We start from the raw sequence: 15429 nt of genomic DNA on the forward strand, positions 1-15429 counted from the left end.
CGTGGTGATTCTGACTAGAGTGTGTACAGAAATTGGAGTTGCTCTCCTCGCTGATGTTTCAACTGCACCAGAGCTTCCACCTCAAAACTGTGAGTATCATTTCAACTATAAGTTAAATAATTGTAATTAAAAAATTTCTATTGCTATTACTTAGCATGTTATATTTTGTCAATACAATTTATTTTACACTTAACAATACAATAAATCTTGTCTTTCTAGGTGCAGCTCTAGTCAATTTGGTATTTTATTCATCTTTCAGTAATGGCAAAGAAAATTAAGTACCACCCAAATAAGCCGTCAGACATGGAAGAAATCACGTGGTTGCATACTCTGAGTCCAGACTCACCTGAAGCGGAGTTGTCTAATGTGGAGTTAGAAGACGAAGAGGACAACATCAAGGAAAGGGAAGGCAGCTGGTAGACAGAACAGGAAATCGGCAGCAGTGAGTAGAACTATAGTGACAGTAACTCTTAGGAAACTGCTTAAGCTCAACTACTAGGTAAAGACAAAGTCAAAGTGGGTAACATATTCACTGTCTAAAAATGTTTGAACAATAAGAGAGCATAACATATTTCCACAACTTCCTGAAGAAAAGGTCAGACTAAAAATGCTGATTCTGTTTTAGCTTGCTGGCAGTGTTTTTCTGGAAATGAAATACTTGCAACAATTATAGAAAATACAAATATCTAAATTCAATCCGTTGCAGATCATTATACCAGAGTTCGAGATGCTGAGGTGACATGTTATTGAAATTAGGGCATTATTTGGCATTCTTTATTTAGTTGTTGTCCAAAAAATGAATTGCCTAAATTCTACTGACATTTGGGGTAGTGATAACACTGGGATTGAGATGTTTTCAGAGGTTATGTTTAGAAAACATTTTCATTTTTTGCTGCAATGTTTATGTTTTGACGAAAATAACACCGGGGAAGATGGAAAAAAATTGGATAGGCTATCTCAGATTTGTGAGATATTTGAAAAATTTGTCATCGATCGTAAAAGTTCTTACTCTATTGGTGAATACACAACTACATATTGAATTTACTATGTAATTTATGCTGGTGAACCTGATATTCAGTCAGCAATAGTCCCCCTGAAGAAGTGATGCTCCCTTACAGCAGTACTGGTCAAAATATAATGATTGGCAATTGATGTACCAGTTTTGGATTAGCAAATAATCTCTTGAAATGCCGGCTTACTGTGGTTGGAACAATTCCCAAAAGCAAGCGGGCATTACCTTCTTATTTTGTCGAAACAAAGAATCAGCCTGAAAAATCCTTATCCCTGTTTATTTGCTTTCCATAAGGATTGTACTTTTTATGTGCATAAGCAAATTTGAAATGAAAATTTAGTGTTACAATTAACAGACTTCTGGACTTAAAGTCTTAGTAGGTACCTTGTGTCCACTAACTTTGTTATTATCAATGCTAGAAATCAATGATAATCAATGATAACGCCAAGAAAATTTTGAAAAGAAAATGAGCTTTTCCGAGAAGAGTGAGGTTATCATCTTCCACGTACATATTTCCGTAGGAGAATACTTACAACAATATACTCTTGGGTCTTCCAGTTGGAGGATGATAAGTTTTTCCTAGAAAACATTAATGCGCTAATGTGTCCCGAAATAAGCCCGTGAGGGGCACAAAGCAGACCTCCTGGATCCTGACCAGAGAAGCTAGATATGAGAGTAATTACCTGGGTGGTGCAGTTCTCTTTCATTCATGGTATGGGCTGCATCGCACAGCAGGGTTCCACAGAAACCATCCCTGGTATAGGTAGCGGAATGCGTACAGATAGTTAACGGCTAAATTTGAGTACACGCCAAGAAAGTTTTGAAAAGAAAATGAGCTATTCCGAGAAGAGTGAGGTTATCACCTTCCACGTACATATTTCAGTAGGAGAATACTTACACCAATATACTCTTGGGTCTTCCAGTTGGAGGATAATAAGTTTTTCCAAGAAAACATTAATGCGCTAATGTGTCCCGAACTAACTCTGTGAGGTGCAACCTGACCAGAGATCCAAGATATGAGAGTAACTACCTGGGTAGAGCAGTTGTCTTTCCTGCAATGGTATGGAATGCTTCTCACAACATGTGTCTACGTAAAACATTCATTATCATACATTATCGTACATTAAATTTACGAATTTTTAGGATATGCATTAATCAGTATTTATAGCGAAATTCGTTTATAATACCTTTGTATTCAAAGGTTGGTAAGAGGTTATTAAAAATAGTCGCTGTAATTTTGGCTCACGACAAAGAACTGAGAGAATCATATTTTATTACATTACGAGGGCTTTTTTTCATAGAAGTTAAATCGAATATTCTATCGAATTTCACCGCAAATGTACATCTAGAATGTAGCTAACAAAATAACGTATATTTTTAGATGTAAATCATTACAATATCGCTCCTACAAACTTGCTAGTGAGTTATAAAAATAACAATTAAACATCTAACCTTAGCGTCTCCAAAAATTGTTCTAGGTGATGATCAACTCAGTTAATATGAACGCTAAAATTCCGTTTAAAATTTGGAACCAATCAGCAGAACATACAGAATGTAATTCCTCGCATTGATTTTCAATAAATGCAACGTGAACGTTTTTAGTTATTTTAACTTATAAACAAATAAGTGACCATGAGCACCTTCCTCGAGTGGGTCACTAAGTGCCGGGATGGGCCGAGATAATCCCCACGCGGACAATAGGAAAGGGTCGGACCTCTCACGCCGAGAGACCCTAATGGCGGTTGGGACCCACTTAGCATGCTTGACCGCGAAATCGTGAAAACACGGCCTTTGGCCTTTTGCTTCGAAAACGTCAAGCCGTGATAATCCGGCCTTCCTTCTTTAGCATCAGAAAATTCAGGCCGTGAAACCACGCCCTGCGTAGGGAAGAGGTTAAGCATGAACTAGTGCTATGAAAGAGTTTGAAGAACTATTCCAATGACCAGGTTAATAGCCGGGCATTAAGTTGGGTCCAAAATCGGAGGGATCATTCTCCTCTTGTAGGCACTGGCAGAAAAGAATGTGGATACGACATCTTATGCAAAGAGCCAGATGCCATTTGCGGTGGGAGGCCAGTGTTATGCCTAGTCACTAAAATTTTTTTTCTTTCTTAAATAATAGATTACCCCTACCAAATTTTTTTAAACTGCTAGAGAAAGGTTGTATATATGTACAATGTAAAAAATGAGAAAAATTAAAGGGGAAATATCAATTTGAATTCATTATGAATAATATTAAATTTTATAAGTTTCGTAAAACAATCCTTTAACGATCTTTTTCAAGTCAAGAAATTTACTTTGACACATTGCGTGCTTTTGTATCTTCCTTATTTCCGGTGATATTTCCCACCTTTTTTGCCATTCATTCCCCTATCATTGCTGAGCTATAGCCGAGGTAAATTTCATCAGAAGCAATGAGTTCAGTTCGCAGAAGTTTTGAGTTCTTTCTTTGAAGCAAATAAGTCAAGTTTGGAGTCGGACTAGCAACAATTCCAATTATGTTAAGCCTCATATGATATTTTTTGGAGACTCATTAGGAGCAACATTATCATTTTGGTGAGTGGAATCCTTGCTGTATGGAAACTCTTATGCTCCTATTGTCAGTGGCGGATTTAGGGGTAATTCATGACCCCCCCAAGTTTTATTAAAAAAATTTCATTTTTATTAGCTTCAAGTGTCAATTCATTTCTTCTCCATTATTCAACTCCTCAAATGTTAAATTTCATCTGCTGTTTAGGAGAAAAATGAAATTTTAGGCTTCGTAATGCGTAAAATAATGGGTATTTTACAAATTTTTAAACAGAAAGTATGGATGGAGAGAGTACTTTGCCAGGAGGGGAAGTTAAAACTGGTGTTAGAGGGTAGAATATTAGGTAAATGAGGGAGAGGAAGGAAGATAATAGGATTTTTAGATAGAATGAAGGGGAGTAGGCCGTACATATAATGATTGAAGAGGGTCATAGAGATTTAATAGCAGAACAGAGATATTGGTGGAGGTGTAGGGAATTACTCATGACTTGCATGTTTTTATCATTTCTTGAATTTTGGATAATCAGTGCTCTACCTTATATACATACCTTTCTACCTACCTGTTAACGCTTCATTTTTTCAATTGAAATTTCACACCTGGGTCACAATGAAGTACTACTTTAATGTTCAGGATGATAAAATCAAATTCCATTTAATTTCAATACTAAGTGCTTGGTGTCTACACTTTATTGCTTTCCATTGATCATATCACAGCGTATCATGAGACTGCAATTAATTTTTATTACATTAAATATATATCAAATGTCCCACAAATTGCTGCTGTATTTAAAATTTGCTTCACCATCATGAAAGTGCCAAATTATTTTGTTGTTTTTGAAAGCTAGATATCATTTATTTAAGTGACAGGTGGTTATTTCCACCATTTATAGAATTTCAATACATTTTTCATAAACCCTACATTCTAGCTAAAAACACAAAGAGAAAAGTATGTATAATATAATAACTATGCATAAACAGTTACATAATAACCTAATGAATTATTGGGCTTCACATAACGATATATATTAAATGAGTCGTATAAAAACATAAAATCCTTTCAGTCACATAAATAAAAGTTTTAGAGAGCAGAAGGGAAATGAATAAACAAGTTAATATCTTATTTTACAATACTATTCTTCTATTTTGAGAATAATTTGGCTAATTCAGTGCCAGTATCAAAATAAGATAGCTAACATTGAGATCTTACTGTTAAATACTACTAACATTACCACAACACAACAATGACTAAATCGGGAACCAGTTGTCCAAACTTAGAAGTTTGTATTACATTATATTTACTTCATTTACTTTTGAGGAACACCATGCAACCAATTTAATGGCTAAATGAGGTAAAGATAGATTATGCTTTTAGATTATTGACTATCTCAGCTTAGGTATTACCTATTGCAATATTGATAACTAATGTAGCTGTCAACTAAACTTTTACCTCTATGCCACAGTAGTCGACTATTGTGCACCTCCAAATTGCAAGAAAAATTATTCTCTGAAGATAATCATACTTGAACAATAAAAACTATATTTACATTCAAGCACTAGAAATAATACATGTCCAGACAGTCATTCTTACACATGGGCACATCATTAAACTGCAAAATTATGTACTGTACATAAATTTAATAGAAACATCTAGGTGAAAGTTGCCTTTAAAGGCCATTGTAAAGCATTTATTTCAACATAATTCTTCAATGGAACTAAAATTTGAGTGCTTCTAGGTAGCACATTTCTAAAACATTACACCAATCACCACTGGAATCCGTTTCATACTACTTTCTTTGATAGCATATTAGCTATCATACCATTAACCTCCATGAGTTACTCATTTAGAGTTTATTTATGGGGCACATGTCCCGGATAAAATCTAATATTTTGATTCAATTGCCGATTGCCAGAAGCTTTGGAGTGGCAAATTTTTAGCTATCTACCATGTCACTGCCTACATATCACTTTCCACCAAACTTTCCTGCACTAATATGGATGATGATGGAAACCACTCAATTCACTTGGTCCCACTTGCACCCTCAGTCATCACCAATTAGTAACATATCCAAAGGATTGGGTCCCTTTCTGCGGGAATTGGGAGACGCTGGTGGAGATGCTGGAAGAAAGAAATCATCCATTCATTGATAGCAAATTATACGTAGCAATCAAAAAATATATAAATAATATAATAAATATGACCGAAATTGCTGGCCTCGGCGGCGGTGGGGTAAAGTCCTCCCCTGTCAAGCAAGAAGTCCCGGGATCGCGTCCCACCTGTCTAGGGTATGGTTGTTTATGTTTAATTGATAAATTTGTTAAAAGCCCCAATATAAAATGACCAATATGAGCTGTATTTGAAGGAGTGGGAATTAAATAAAATGCATAGATAAAATGTTTAAATATAACTATTAGGGAGAGGGATAGTACTGGTTGATAGTTACAGAAGAGATAGATGACAACAATTAGCACAGGAATGGTTGGAAGGAAATTTCTTAGCTTTTCTACAAAAACATACACTTTATTGCCGACTAGTTTCGGTTACACTGTACCATTTTCAAGACTAGTCTAGTCTTGAAAATGGTACAGTGTAACCGAAACTAGTCGGCAATAAAGTGTGTTTTTGTAGAAAAGCTAAGAAATTTCCTTCCAACCATAAAATATGGAATTCTACAAAGTAAAGGCCTCAACAATTCAGTGCATCATAGCACAGGAATGTTGAAGGTTTAAGAGGATGAAAAGAGTGGAAAGGATCTATCCTTATCCTTTTCAAAAGTTTTAGGACCAATGAAAAATTATCAAAGGAGCTGGGAAAAAATTGAATAAAATATATTTCAATGGGGACCTGTTCTCATTTCTTACTTCCTCATCAGCACACCTGGCCCATTAGGGCATTGCTGTACTTCATTTTCTTTCTTTTAAATCGTAAAGTGCAAACAAACAGTGAAATATGGGTCAAGTACATTGCAATAAAGTTTTTTCTCCTATTGAGCAAATAAATATTCACGCACAAGCGAAATATTTGTTGTACTTATTAAAGGACGGCAAAACTTTTGTTTTAAAACTTTTGAAAGTGACTGCAACTTCCTATAACTCCAAGAAAACCTCCCTTTCCTTATCCAAGATTTCCTCCTCTTTTTGGTAGGTTAGTAAGGGAAAGTCCTATTTTTGCACATTTCTTGATGTTTTGTAATTTATGGTACACATTTCATGGTTGCTTTTACCTTTTTAAAGCATTTTATGTAATATGCAATACCATGTTGAATACAATAGGTACAATAGGTTTCTGGCATTTTAAAATTTCTTTCCTTCATTTGATATTTAAAGCCGTAGCCAGGATAAAAGACAGTCCAAACATGAATCACAAGCTATCATGACAGTCTTCGCTAACTGAGTGCTAGGTAGCTATAGTATAACCATGAGTATTGATTACAGCTGTTTCCAATCGGTCAAGAAAGGCAGCGAAAGAAGCACGCATAACTAAACTCAATCGCATACAAAGAAACTTGAACCGGGAGTGTGTCAAAACGAGCTCGCATTTTTGCATTTTTTTGCATTAAAGTGCAGTGGAGCTTCGAGGGGGTGCTAATATAATGGGGAACATGCATGAACTTTGTTTCTCCCGTTATTGTAGCCTATCTTATAGAGAATTTTCTCACCAATCCGAATATATAAGCCAAAGTTGTCTACGTCAATCACAAATGCTGTAAAATGCTAATGAAATTCTAAAAAAAATCGACGAAAGTCACGTGACCCGAAACGCTTTCTCATTGGCTTGACGTCACCGAACAATATTCAGTCTCAGTGGCCTCAGTTCGCCGTAAAATTCGATGTCTAAATACTGCTGCTTTTCAATGAATACAGATCTTTAATGTCGTTAGGGAGTTGTTGATGGAAAAAGAGGGGGATTGTTGGAGGAATGAGGTGAAAAGAAAACTGATTGACAAAATGACTGAAGTGGGATTTAAGAAGGCGCAGTCAGACAATTTACTTATGGTTGACTCCTTTCTGGTGGCCGCCTTCCTTAAAAACAGTGATTCTTTCGTCGCCGCCGAGATGCGTGGAGTGAAAGCAAGCAGGTAAGCAAGCTATTTAATGCATAGGAAAATTTTTAAGTTTTAGCATTGTTTTCTGTTCATAAATACTTATTTTTGAAATCAAATAAACTATCATTAAATCAAAACTAAAATCAAACTATCCTTCATCAGCGGTTAATTATTAGTTATCCATAAATTTAATACCAAACTTATCATGCGGTTCTCTTATATCAGCTCCATAGTCGTTTGCATATAAGTAATGAAATAATAGACTAATGTACAAATATGTTTCAGGTATGATTAATGCCTAAATAATTCTGAATTATTACAACGTCTTCACTCACCAAAAATACGATTCGGCATTTAGGAAACTAAATGTGTCTCATAATATGACACTATCTCTGAAAAAAAATAAAAAAGAGCTGCACTTTGTGTTGCTGCTCCTGATTTTGAGAAGACAAAGAATATTTCTTGTCTATGGATTGAGAATGACCATGATTTTGTAATGAATGTTGTGGCTGCCGCCACAAGGTTTTGGGAGAAAAATATTTTTCCTATTCTTTTCAACAGCTGTAAACATGATTAGTTTTTTTAGTTACCTATCTCAGAACTGGCCCCATACCCTTCTTGTTATATTTTCGTAATAAATTTATTTTGCTCTCCCTTTCATTGTCGGCATTTTTTCAAGGATGCTACTTTATTAATGGAGCGTGAAGATTAATTAAGCCACAAGATATAATAATCACATCATCCATCAAGGTAATAAGATTGTGATCTATACAGGCATGAGGTACTAACATTTTAAATTCCCTAATGCGTCTGATAACACGCTCAACATGAATCCTCAAGCTGGCAATTTTTTTCGTCTCCATTACTTACTTTTTGGTGCTCTTAACTTCAGACTTAACACTGGGGGGTGGAATTAATGTGCAGCCTTTTGTACCAAGAAAGCTATCAATGTGTTTGAAACCCCGATCAGCCATCACAGCACAATGAGAAGGCAAGTATTTAAAGTAATCACATTGTTCTACAAGCAGTGAATCAGATATCCGACCTTCAAAGCCCTTAGATATGTAATTTATTAATCCATCAGGTGTGCTAGACACCAATTACTTCAGAGTATTTGCAGACTTGTATTCCGACCATGTTAGAGCTTGTTTTACAGGTTCCGATGGTTTTTCTATCTCTACTTCTAACCAATCATAATTGATTGTACATGGCTATACCTTGATCGAAATGGTATGGGCAGTAACTCTAATATCTTTTTCTTGGCTGGCCATATAATGAGCTGTTTCATACATTGGGATATTTTTGGAACAGCATCATGGAACACCCTACTAGCTGTGCTGAATGATATGCTAAAGTCATCAGAGAGAATAGTTAAGCATTCATTAAGTCTAATCTTTTTTAGAATTAGCATGATCATGGACATATTTAAATTTGTGTTTCTCTGAAGAGTGCCCAGAATGAAGCTACATTTTTCAGGTACACCCATTTATAGCTTAGGGTTTCTATTAATTAAATTTATTCCTGCAATTGCTACTTGCTTTCTTTCAACTGAGTCATTTTCATTAAGAAATTCAGCTTCTGAGTCATTAGATGAATTATCAGAAAAACTGTACTCATCTTCTTCACTCATATCCTCCTCAGAGCTCGACTCCTCACAAGTTTCACTGACTTTCCTTCTCATCAAACTTTGAATGGGGGATGTCTGGGTATTTACAGATTTTATTTTTTTTGTGGTGTCGCCCTATCAGAAACACGTGTCTTTATTTGCGTTTGTTTACTCCTGAATTTAGTGCGTACTTGAACCGCAACACTTGATGTCACTTGAGAGGAAATACCTGAACTACTCCCCCGGTCATCCTCTGACTCAGCTTCAAGTTCACATAGTTTTTCAGCTTCATTGACACTGGAACCTGTGCTCAATTATCTATATATATGAATTGAAAAATGCAAGTATCAAAGCTCCATGCACACGTACTTAAACCGGTAGAAAAATGCGCAGCAAGGTCAACCCGAAAACCTTGCTGCGCATGCTGCACCACCCCGCGAAAGTCTCCATCAACACGGTAGAAAAATCTTATAATAATACTTTCCTTGAAATATAATAACTCTTTTTCCGTTCATAATTAAGTTTTTTCCTTTGATGTGATTGTTTGTAACTTTTCAATTTATATTACGTGGCAATAACATTCTTTGGCTCAATTAAATCTTTTTTAACTCAAAAAAATAAGATTTGCAACCTTACTGGCACGTACGCTGAAATGATCCTCACAACAGAAAGCTGTTGATAATTTCGATATAGAATTTACATCTCTTCTGCAGGCTCTCAACCATTTTAATCTCTTCTTCGAATCTTTCGGGACATAAATGAAAACCTCCTTCGGCGTGGAATTTGAAGTATTTGAGCAACAGGGTACGACACAAGATTTGTAAACCTATCTCTCTTTTTTCTCGTTTACATCCATTATGCTTGTTGTGCTTGAATGAAATAATCAATTAAGGTTAGTGAAAATCACTAATTAAGAAACAAAAGCAATAATTTACTCTAAATGCCGTTCCATCATTAGCATCCAATTACTTTCTTGTCAAAATATAAACAATAGTCTCTAGCAATATCGTTCTGTGACGTCACGCGTCCATTGCCCCATGACGCAGTGTTTTCAGGCTGCCGAGAAAGAATTATTTTTAAAGAGTGATATCTCAGTAAAAAACCGCAGGCCACCTGTGAAATTTTTACCACATCCATTTTAGATAGTGGCCTTCCGATTCATCTGGTTATAAAAAATTGTGCATGTTCCCCATTAGTACCCCCTCACCTCCTATCTTTCCCTTCCCCCGACTGCTAGCGCTTCGTGCTTTCAAATAACAATAGGTCACCACGGCACCCATTTCAATCCGGCGCGACGCGACGATGCGCCGTACATGGTGTGAAATGCAGGATGTGCTACATTGAGGCCGCTTTCAGTTGAAACGACTTTTCGGCGGCCGCTGTTCACGGCAAAACGACGTGAAATTCACGCCACTTTCAGACCAGATGACTCGCTCGCCGTGCCGTGTGCCGTGCAAAATTGTTAAGTTTGACTCACACTTCAGATTTTCCTGCTACTAGTTATCCATTAACACTGTCTACTGGAATTACTGCTCTGCACTGACATGTGCCGAGTGCGTGAGCTTATATTTCCGCTCTTTCACGGCCGCATTTAATTTCTTTCAGCACTTTCTTGATACAGAATATTGAATTCTTCTGGAAAGAAAGCACGTCATTGTAAATACTTCTGAGCTTTTCAGGATCGATAAATGTGAAGCGAAGAGAGAGGCTGTTATTAATTTCACGGTAAATTCCGGCGGAGACATTACTAAAGTGTGGGATATTACGCGAATACAATATGCACGAGACAAAACTAGCCAATTGACCTTGGAATCGTGAGGAGATAGCGTCAACAGCGTTAAACAATGAAGGCTTTAATAGATAATGACTCAATAGATTTTTTCACTAATTCGCCTGAAATTCGCGAAAAAGACGAAATTTCGATTTTATTTACTCATTTCTCGTTATATCACGATATCACATTTTTTGCGACGTTCATGATTAATGAAATTAATATTATATAATTACATTAATCATTACATAATGGGTTAATATCCATTCCTTCACATCATTGCCTCATCCTAGATGGTAATGGGACTTGCTTTTTCTTTCTTTTGGACAATTCTTTTCGTACCCTCTTACCCTGGAGGAGATAATGACAAAAGGGATCGGAGTGAACCACCTCTATCCCCCTTCACATATAGGATTTTCTCCCTCTTTCTGAACATTTGGAGTGTTTTTAGGCGTGGGACATGTAGTAATACGGATTGAGTTAGGCTAGTGCTTTGATCCTGTTTCTCCTTTCACTCACCTTGACTGCTGTTTAGAGCAGCGGCAACAGTTCCCTCAACTGCTGTATCCACCACTATTGGGTCCTGTTGCTGACCACCAGCAGATTTGCCCACTGCAGATGAAGAAGCATTTAAGCATTCCAACCACTCGGTCCTGCTAATTCGTCTGTCATTGTTGACATCACAGTACCTAGGAAGTTTCTTTCCACATCGCTTTAGAGCACGGTTGGTGGACACCAATGTGCGGATGGCCTTCCATTCCTTTCGCTCCAATACCTGTATGAAATGGTGCCCAAGTGCCAATCAGTATATAATAATTTTACATGTAGATAGGAAAAAGAACAACATTTATGCGGGTACATATCCATTGCTTGTGTCCTATTGTGCCAATTACATCTTGTATTTATTTTTCAATACCTAAGCTCACTAAATTAAGTAAATAGTAGTTGTACTAAACTATAAGAACCTATTTCATCACATATAACTCACCCTGGCCAGTAGTATTTAACAGAAACATAATCAAGTACTCGGTAAAGCTTGAAAAATGAGAACCAATTAGGTATGTATCGATCCATTGGTAACTTCAATGAATTTGTAAGAAATTTTATGTCACAACAGGATTATTTGGTGATAGAGGTAGCTTGGTTCTTTTTCCTAACTTTAAATGACAAAGTAAGCTATAAAAAGTGAACAGAAAAGAAGTCACTTCTATTGATCGCTTGGTGTGCCCAGAAGATGAAGCATCACCTCCGAAATGCCAGGCAGGTATGTGAACAGCGACAATACTACATGGCCTCATGCCAAAGACTGAGATGGTGCTGTGATGAATTTTAACTGCTTAAGCCTACATTGTGGAACTAGCTGCAGATTATAGCCTGTTAAAACCCCTGAATTACTTGAGGCCTTGACAGAACAGTGGCATTTGACGGTTGTGAGAATTTAGGCAGTTCTATTATTAATTAAGAATGGTGAACTAGATAGATGAGGCATGAAAATTTAGTACAGGCATCCCCCGAGTTACGTAAGAGATGCGTTCCGGCAGACTATACGTAAGTCGAAATTTACGTAAGTCGAACCTTTGCGTTGGCGCTTCAGAAATTGCTGTATAACAAGTTGTATCGTACAGGAATGAGCGCAACCACATACGCCACCACATCCATCACTAGAACTGCAAATTTTCACGTTGATTGCTGACTTGGGATTTATAAGCGATTTTTCTACAGAAATTAATGAATTTTCCTTCGAGGAATGACAAAAATGGGTCACTTTGTTATTTTTAGCACGTAAAAAACTCTATAACTATTCGATATTTTTTCTACCATAGGTTGTACGAGCGAATATCTACTTCTTCGCGCTCGCATTCGAAAATTAACGTAATCATTTGAAATACGGTTATCGCTTACGTAAGTACGGATTTACGTAAGTCGAGACATACGTAACTCGGGGTATGCCTGTAGTTGTACCTACCTTATTCTTGTTCTTGTCTAATATCCCGAAATTCCATGACGCCACCTCTTCTTCAACAGAATTATAGACTCTTCCCTCTCCAGCAGAAGTTCTGAAAAAGTACAAATACATACATAATTCACTAGGAATCATACTCATATTTGGGTTTTAAAATTGGATTGTTACACACTTATACCAATAATAATAGTCATGTTCCACATTCTTTTTCATACAACCTTATGACCTTATTCTACATGAGAAATTACCATAGTTACTTAACAAACAAGAGAGCAAAATGCATGTCATACCCAGAGCCATTCTTAGAATTTGCTAGCATCATCTTCTTGGTCAAGAAATCCATTAGATCTCTCAAGAAAATCTTCTTTCTTTGCTCTGGGCAACCTTTCATTGGGCGAAATGGAACAGGTATGGAGTCACATTTTGGATCTTGGTCTTTCTTTGATGTCCCAGGTATGGGTTTACCAGTATCTTCATGAACACACCAGCAGTACCCTAAAAACAGATGAGAGTTACATTGATTGCATGATACAGTCACTGATACTTTTGAGATGCTTCAGAAGATGTAAAGAAAGGTAGAGAGATGCATGGTATTTTAAAGAGAACAGTTCGACTATGCTTGACAATTAAAGATTTCATTAACTCCTCATATTTCTGTTATTTCTTTATTTAGAGAGAGCTAGAATCAAGTAAAGAAGGGTATTTTTGCAATGTCTTAGATGTTTACTACATGACGGTTAACCAATAGCCAGACAGTTTTCTCTTTTTTACTTATACTGAGCTTAACTATGAAATTAATTGCGATGATGCACAAAGTTTTTAATGCAGTCTTTGCAACAGTAAATGCAAATATGAAGTTAAAGCATGGAAACATGAAGGAAAAGCAAGTGGTAATTGTAATAGTGATAATAAGTGAAATTGAAATAGCCGTACACATTTGCAACAGGATAATGTTACTCAAAAGAACAGAAAATGGAACTGAATTTGACCCATATTTCATAAAAGTAATACCTACCTGCAGATTTGTAGCACTGAACCTTCTGGTATCTCCCATCTGGGGCACACTCTGGTATATAATACTTATTCATTGATGAATTCTGCTCCTCAAGTACAGCTTGTCTATCAGAAAGGCAGTTATTCTCTGAAAAAGAAATGTACTCAGATAACTAAGGATAAAGTTTTCATCACATATACTCACATAATCTCTATGATGACCAATGAATACAACCATGAAAAAATTGACCTACATATTTATTTGAATTAAAAGGAGGCTGAAATATTTAAACACTCCACAGCTAGTAAGAATCCTGAAAAAATTGTTATGTTGTACATATCCATAGAATTTTTGTCTCTTGACTCCTAAGAGGGTGACACAAATTTGAAATGAACAGTCACTCAATCAGTGATTCAAAGAAAATTTTGTTATAAAGTAGGAAGAGCCAAACTAGAAATATTATGCATTCAGGTCCCTTTTCATGGAGGAAGTGCTTGATACTGATTGGAATTATTTCGATCGGTTCTCATTCTGAACGGAATGCAGTTGATTCTAATTGATTAGCAATGTGACTGCAATTTTCTTGTGTTATAAATTTCAATGCCAGTGATGATAAGATCCCTTATAGGGCATCATTGGAGCGAGAATTTCAATTACAAATCCCATTGCAAGGAATCAGAATCAACTGTTCAGAATGAAAATCAATTAGAATAATTAAGATTAGTTTCAAGCACAGGGCGACCTTGCACAATGAGAATTTTTGTAAGAGATTTTATCCACTCTAGCTGGCCATTAGTACTTGCTCTGGAGGTAGTAGTATCCAGAGAACGGGAAACTTAAAACTTGGAATTCGTTGTCATATTGACCTCTTAAATTTCTTATTTAAAGCTCTTATTTAAAATTTTGCTTTGACCATCCACTTCTCTTTCTCCATCACTTTGTTTTCTCCCCCTTCCCTTCCCATTATGCCATCTACAAACCTCAAAATCAAAATTTGTTTTCATAAAAATTCTAATTGGATAAATGATGTTTGAACATAAAGATAAAATCAATTGTTCATCACCATGAACTTAAAAGTAGTCTTGCCTGAAGACCTTTTTGTCTTAGGCAAGTACATTTTTCAGTTATCACTTACCTTCACCCTCATCTGCTGCTCCTAGAGAATCGTCCCTTGAACCATTCACCATAAGAGTTGGCTCACTTCCCTGCAGGGCTGTAAAAGAAATATGCAACATAAGGATGGAACCTCCAATTCATGAATCAATTGATGAATTCATTCACCACCAATCTCAATTCACACTGATTTCATTTCAATAGAACCATTTCCTGCTGGGATCAATTTAATATTGGAGTTTCATCTTTATACAACTGGACTGATTATATAGTTTATAACAATACCTTCTGGCAATGGTGTAGCAATAAAACCCCACCCAGAACTCAGATAATTTTTTTTATAAAAATATTTTAATTGGACAGATTTTGTTACTAATACTAGGGGGACGTATGACTCAC

At 36.2% G+C, this 15429-nt stretch overlaps 1 protein-coding gene across 2 annotated transcripts in view; it reads right to left on the bottom strand.

The window, feature by feature from the left end:
* Nucleotides 1–4191: 4191 nt before the first annotated feature.
* The window catches only part of LOC124159294 (SPARC-related modular calcium-binding protein 2), a 265265-nt gene continuing 254027 nt past the window's right edge, over nucleotides 4192–15429 (bottom strand). For both annotated transcript variants that reach the window (XM_046535014.1, XM_046535013.1), the window contains 6 exons: nucleotides 15053–15130; nucleotides 13939–14064; nucleotides 13214–13418; nucleotides 12927–13017; nucleotides 11480–11735; nucleotides 4192–5656 (listed from right to left, as the gene is read on the bottom strand). In XM_046535014.1, the coding sequence (XP_046390970.1) occupies nucleotides 5580–5656; nucleotides 11480–11735; nucleotides 12927–13017; nucleotides 13214–13418; nucleotides 13939–14064; nucleotides 15053–15130 (833 nt within the window). In that variant the 3' untranslated portion in view covers nucleotides 4192–5579. The remainder of the gene's footprint in view (nucleotides 5657–11479; nucleotides 11736–12926; nucleotides 13018–13213; nucleotides 13419–13938; nucleotides 14065–15052; nucleotides 15131–15429) is intronic.

This window comes from Ischnura elegans, chromosome 5 (genome assembly GCF_921293095.1).
Source record: "Ischnura elegans chromosome 5, ioIscEleg1.1, whole genome shotgun sequence".
In the NCBI taxonomy this organism is placed as follows: Eukaryota; Metazoa; Arthropoda; class Insecta; order Odonata; family Coenagrionidae; genus Ischnura; species Ischnura elegans.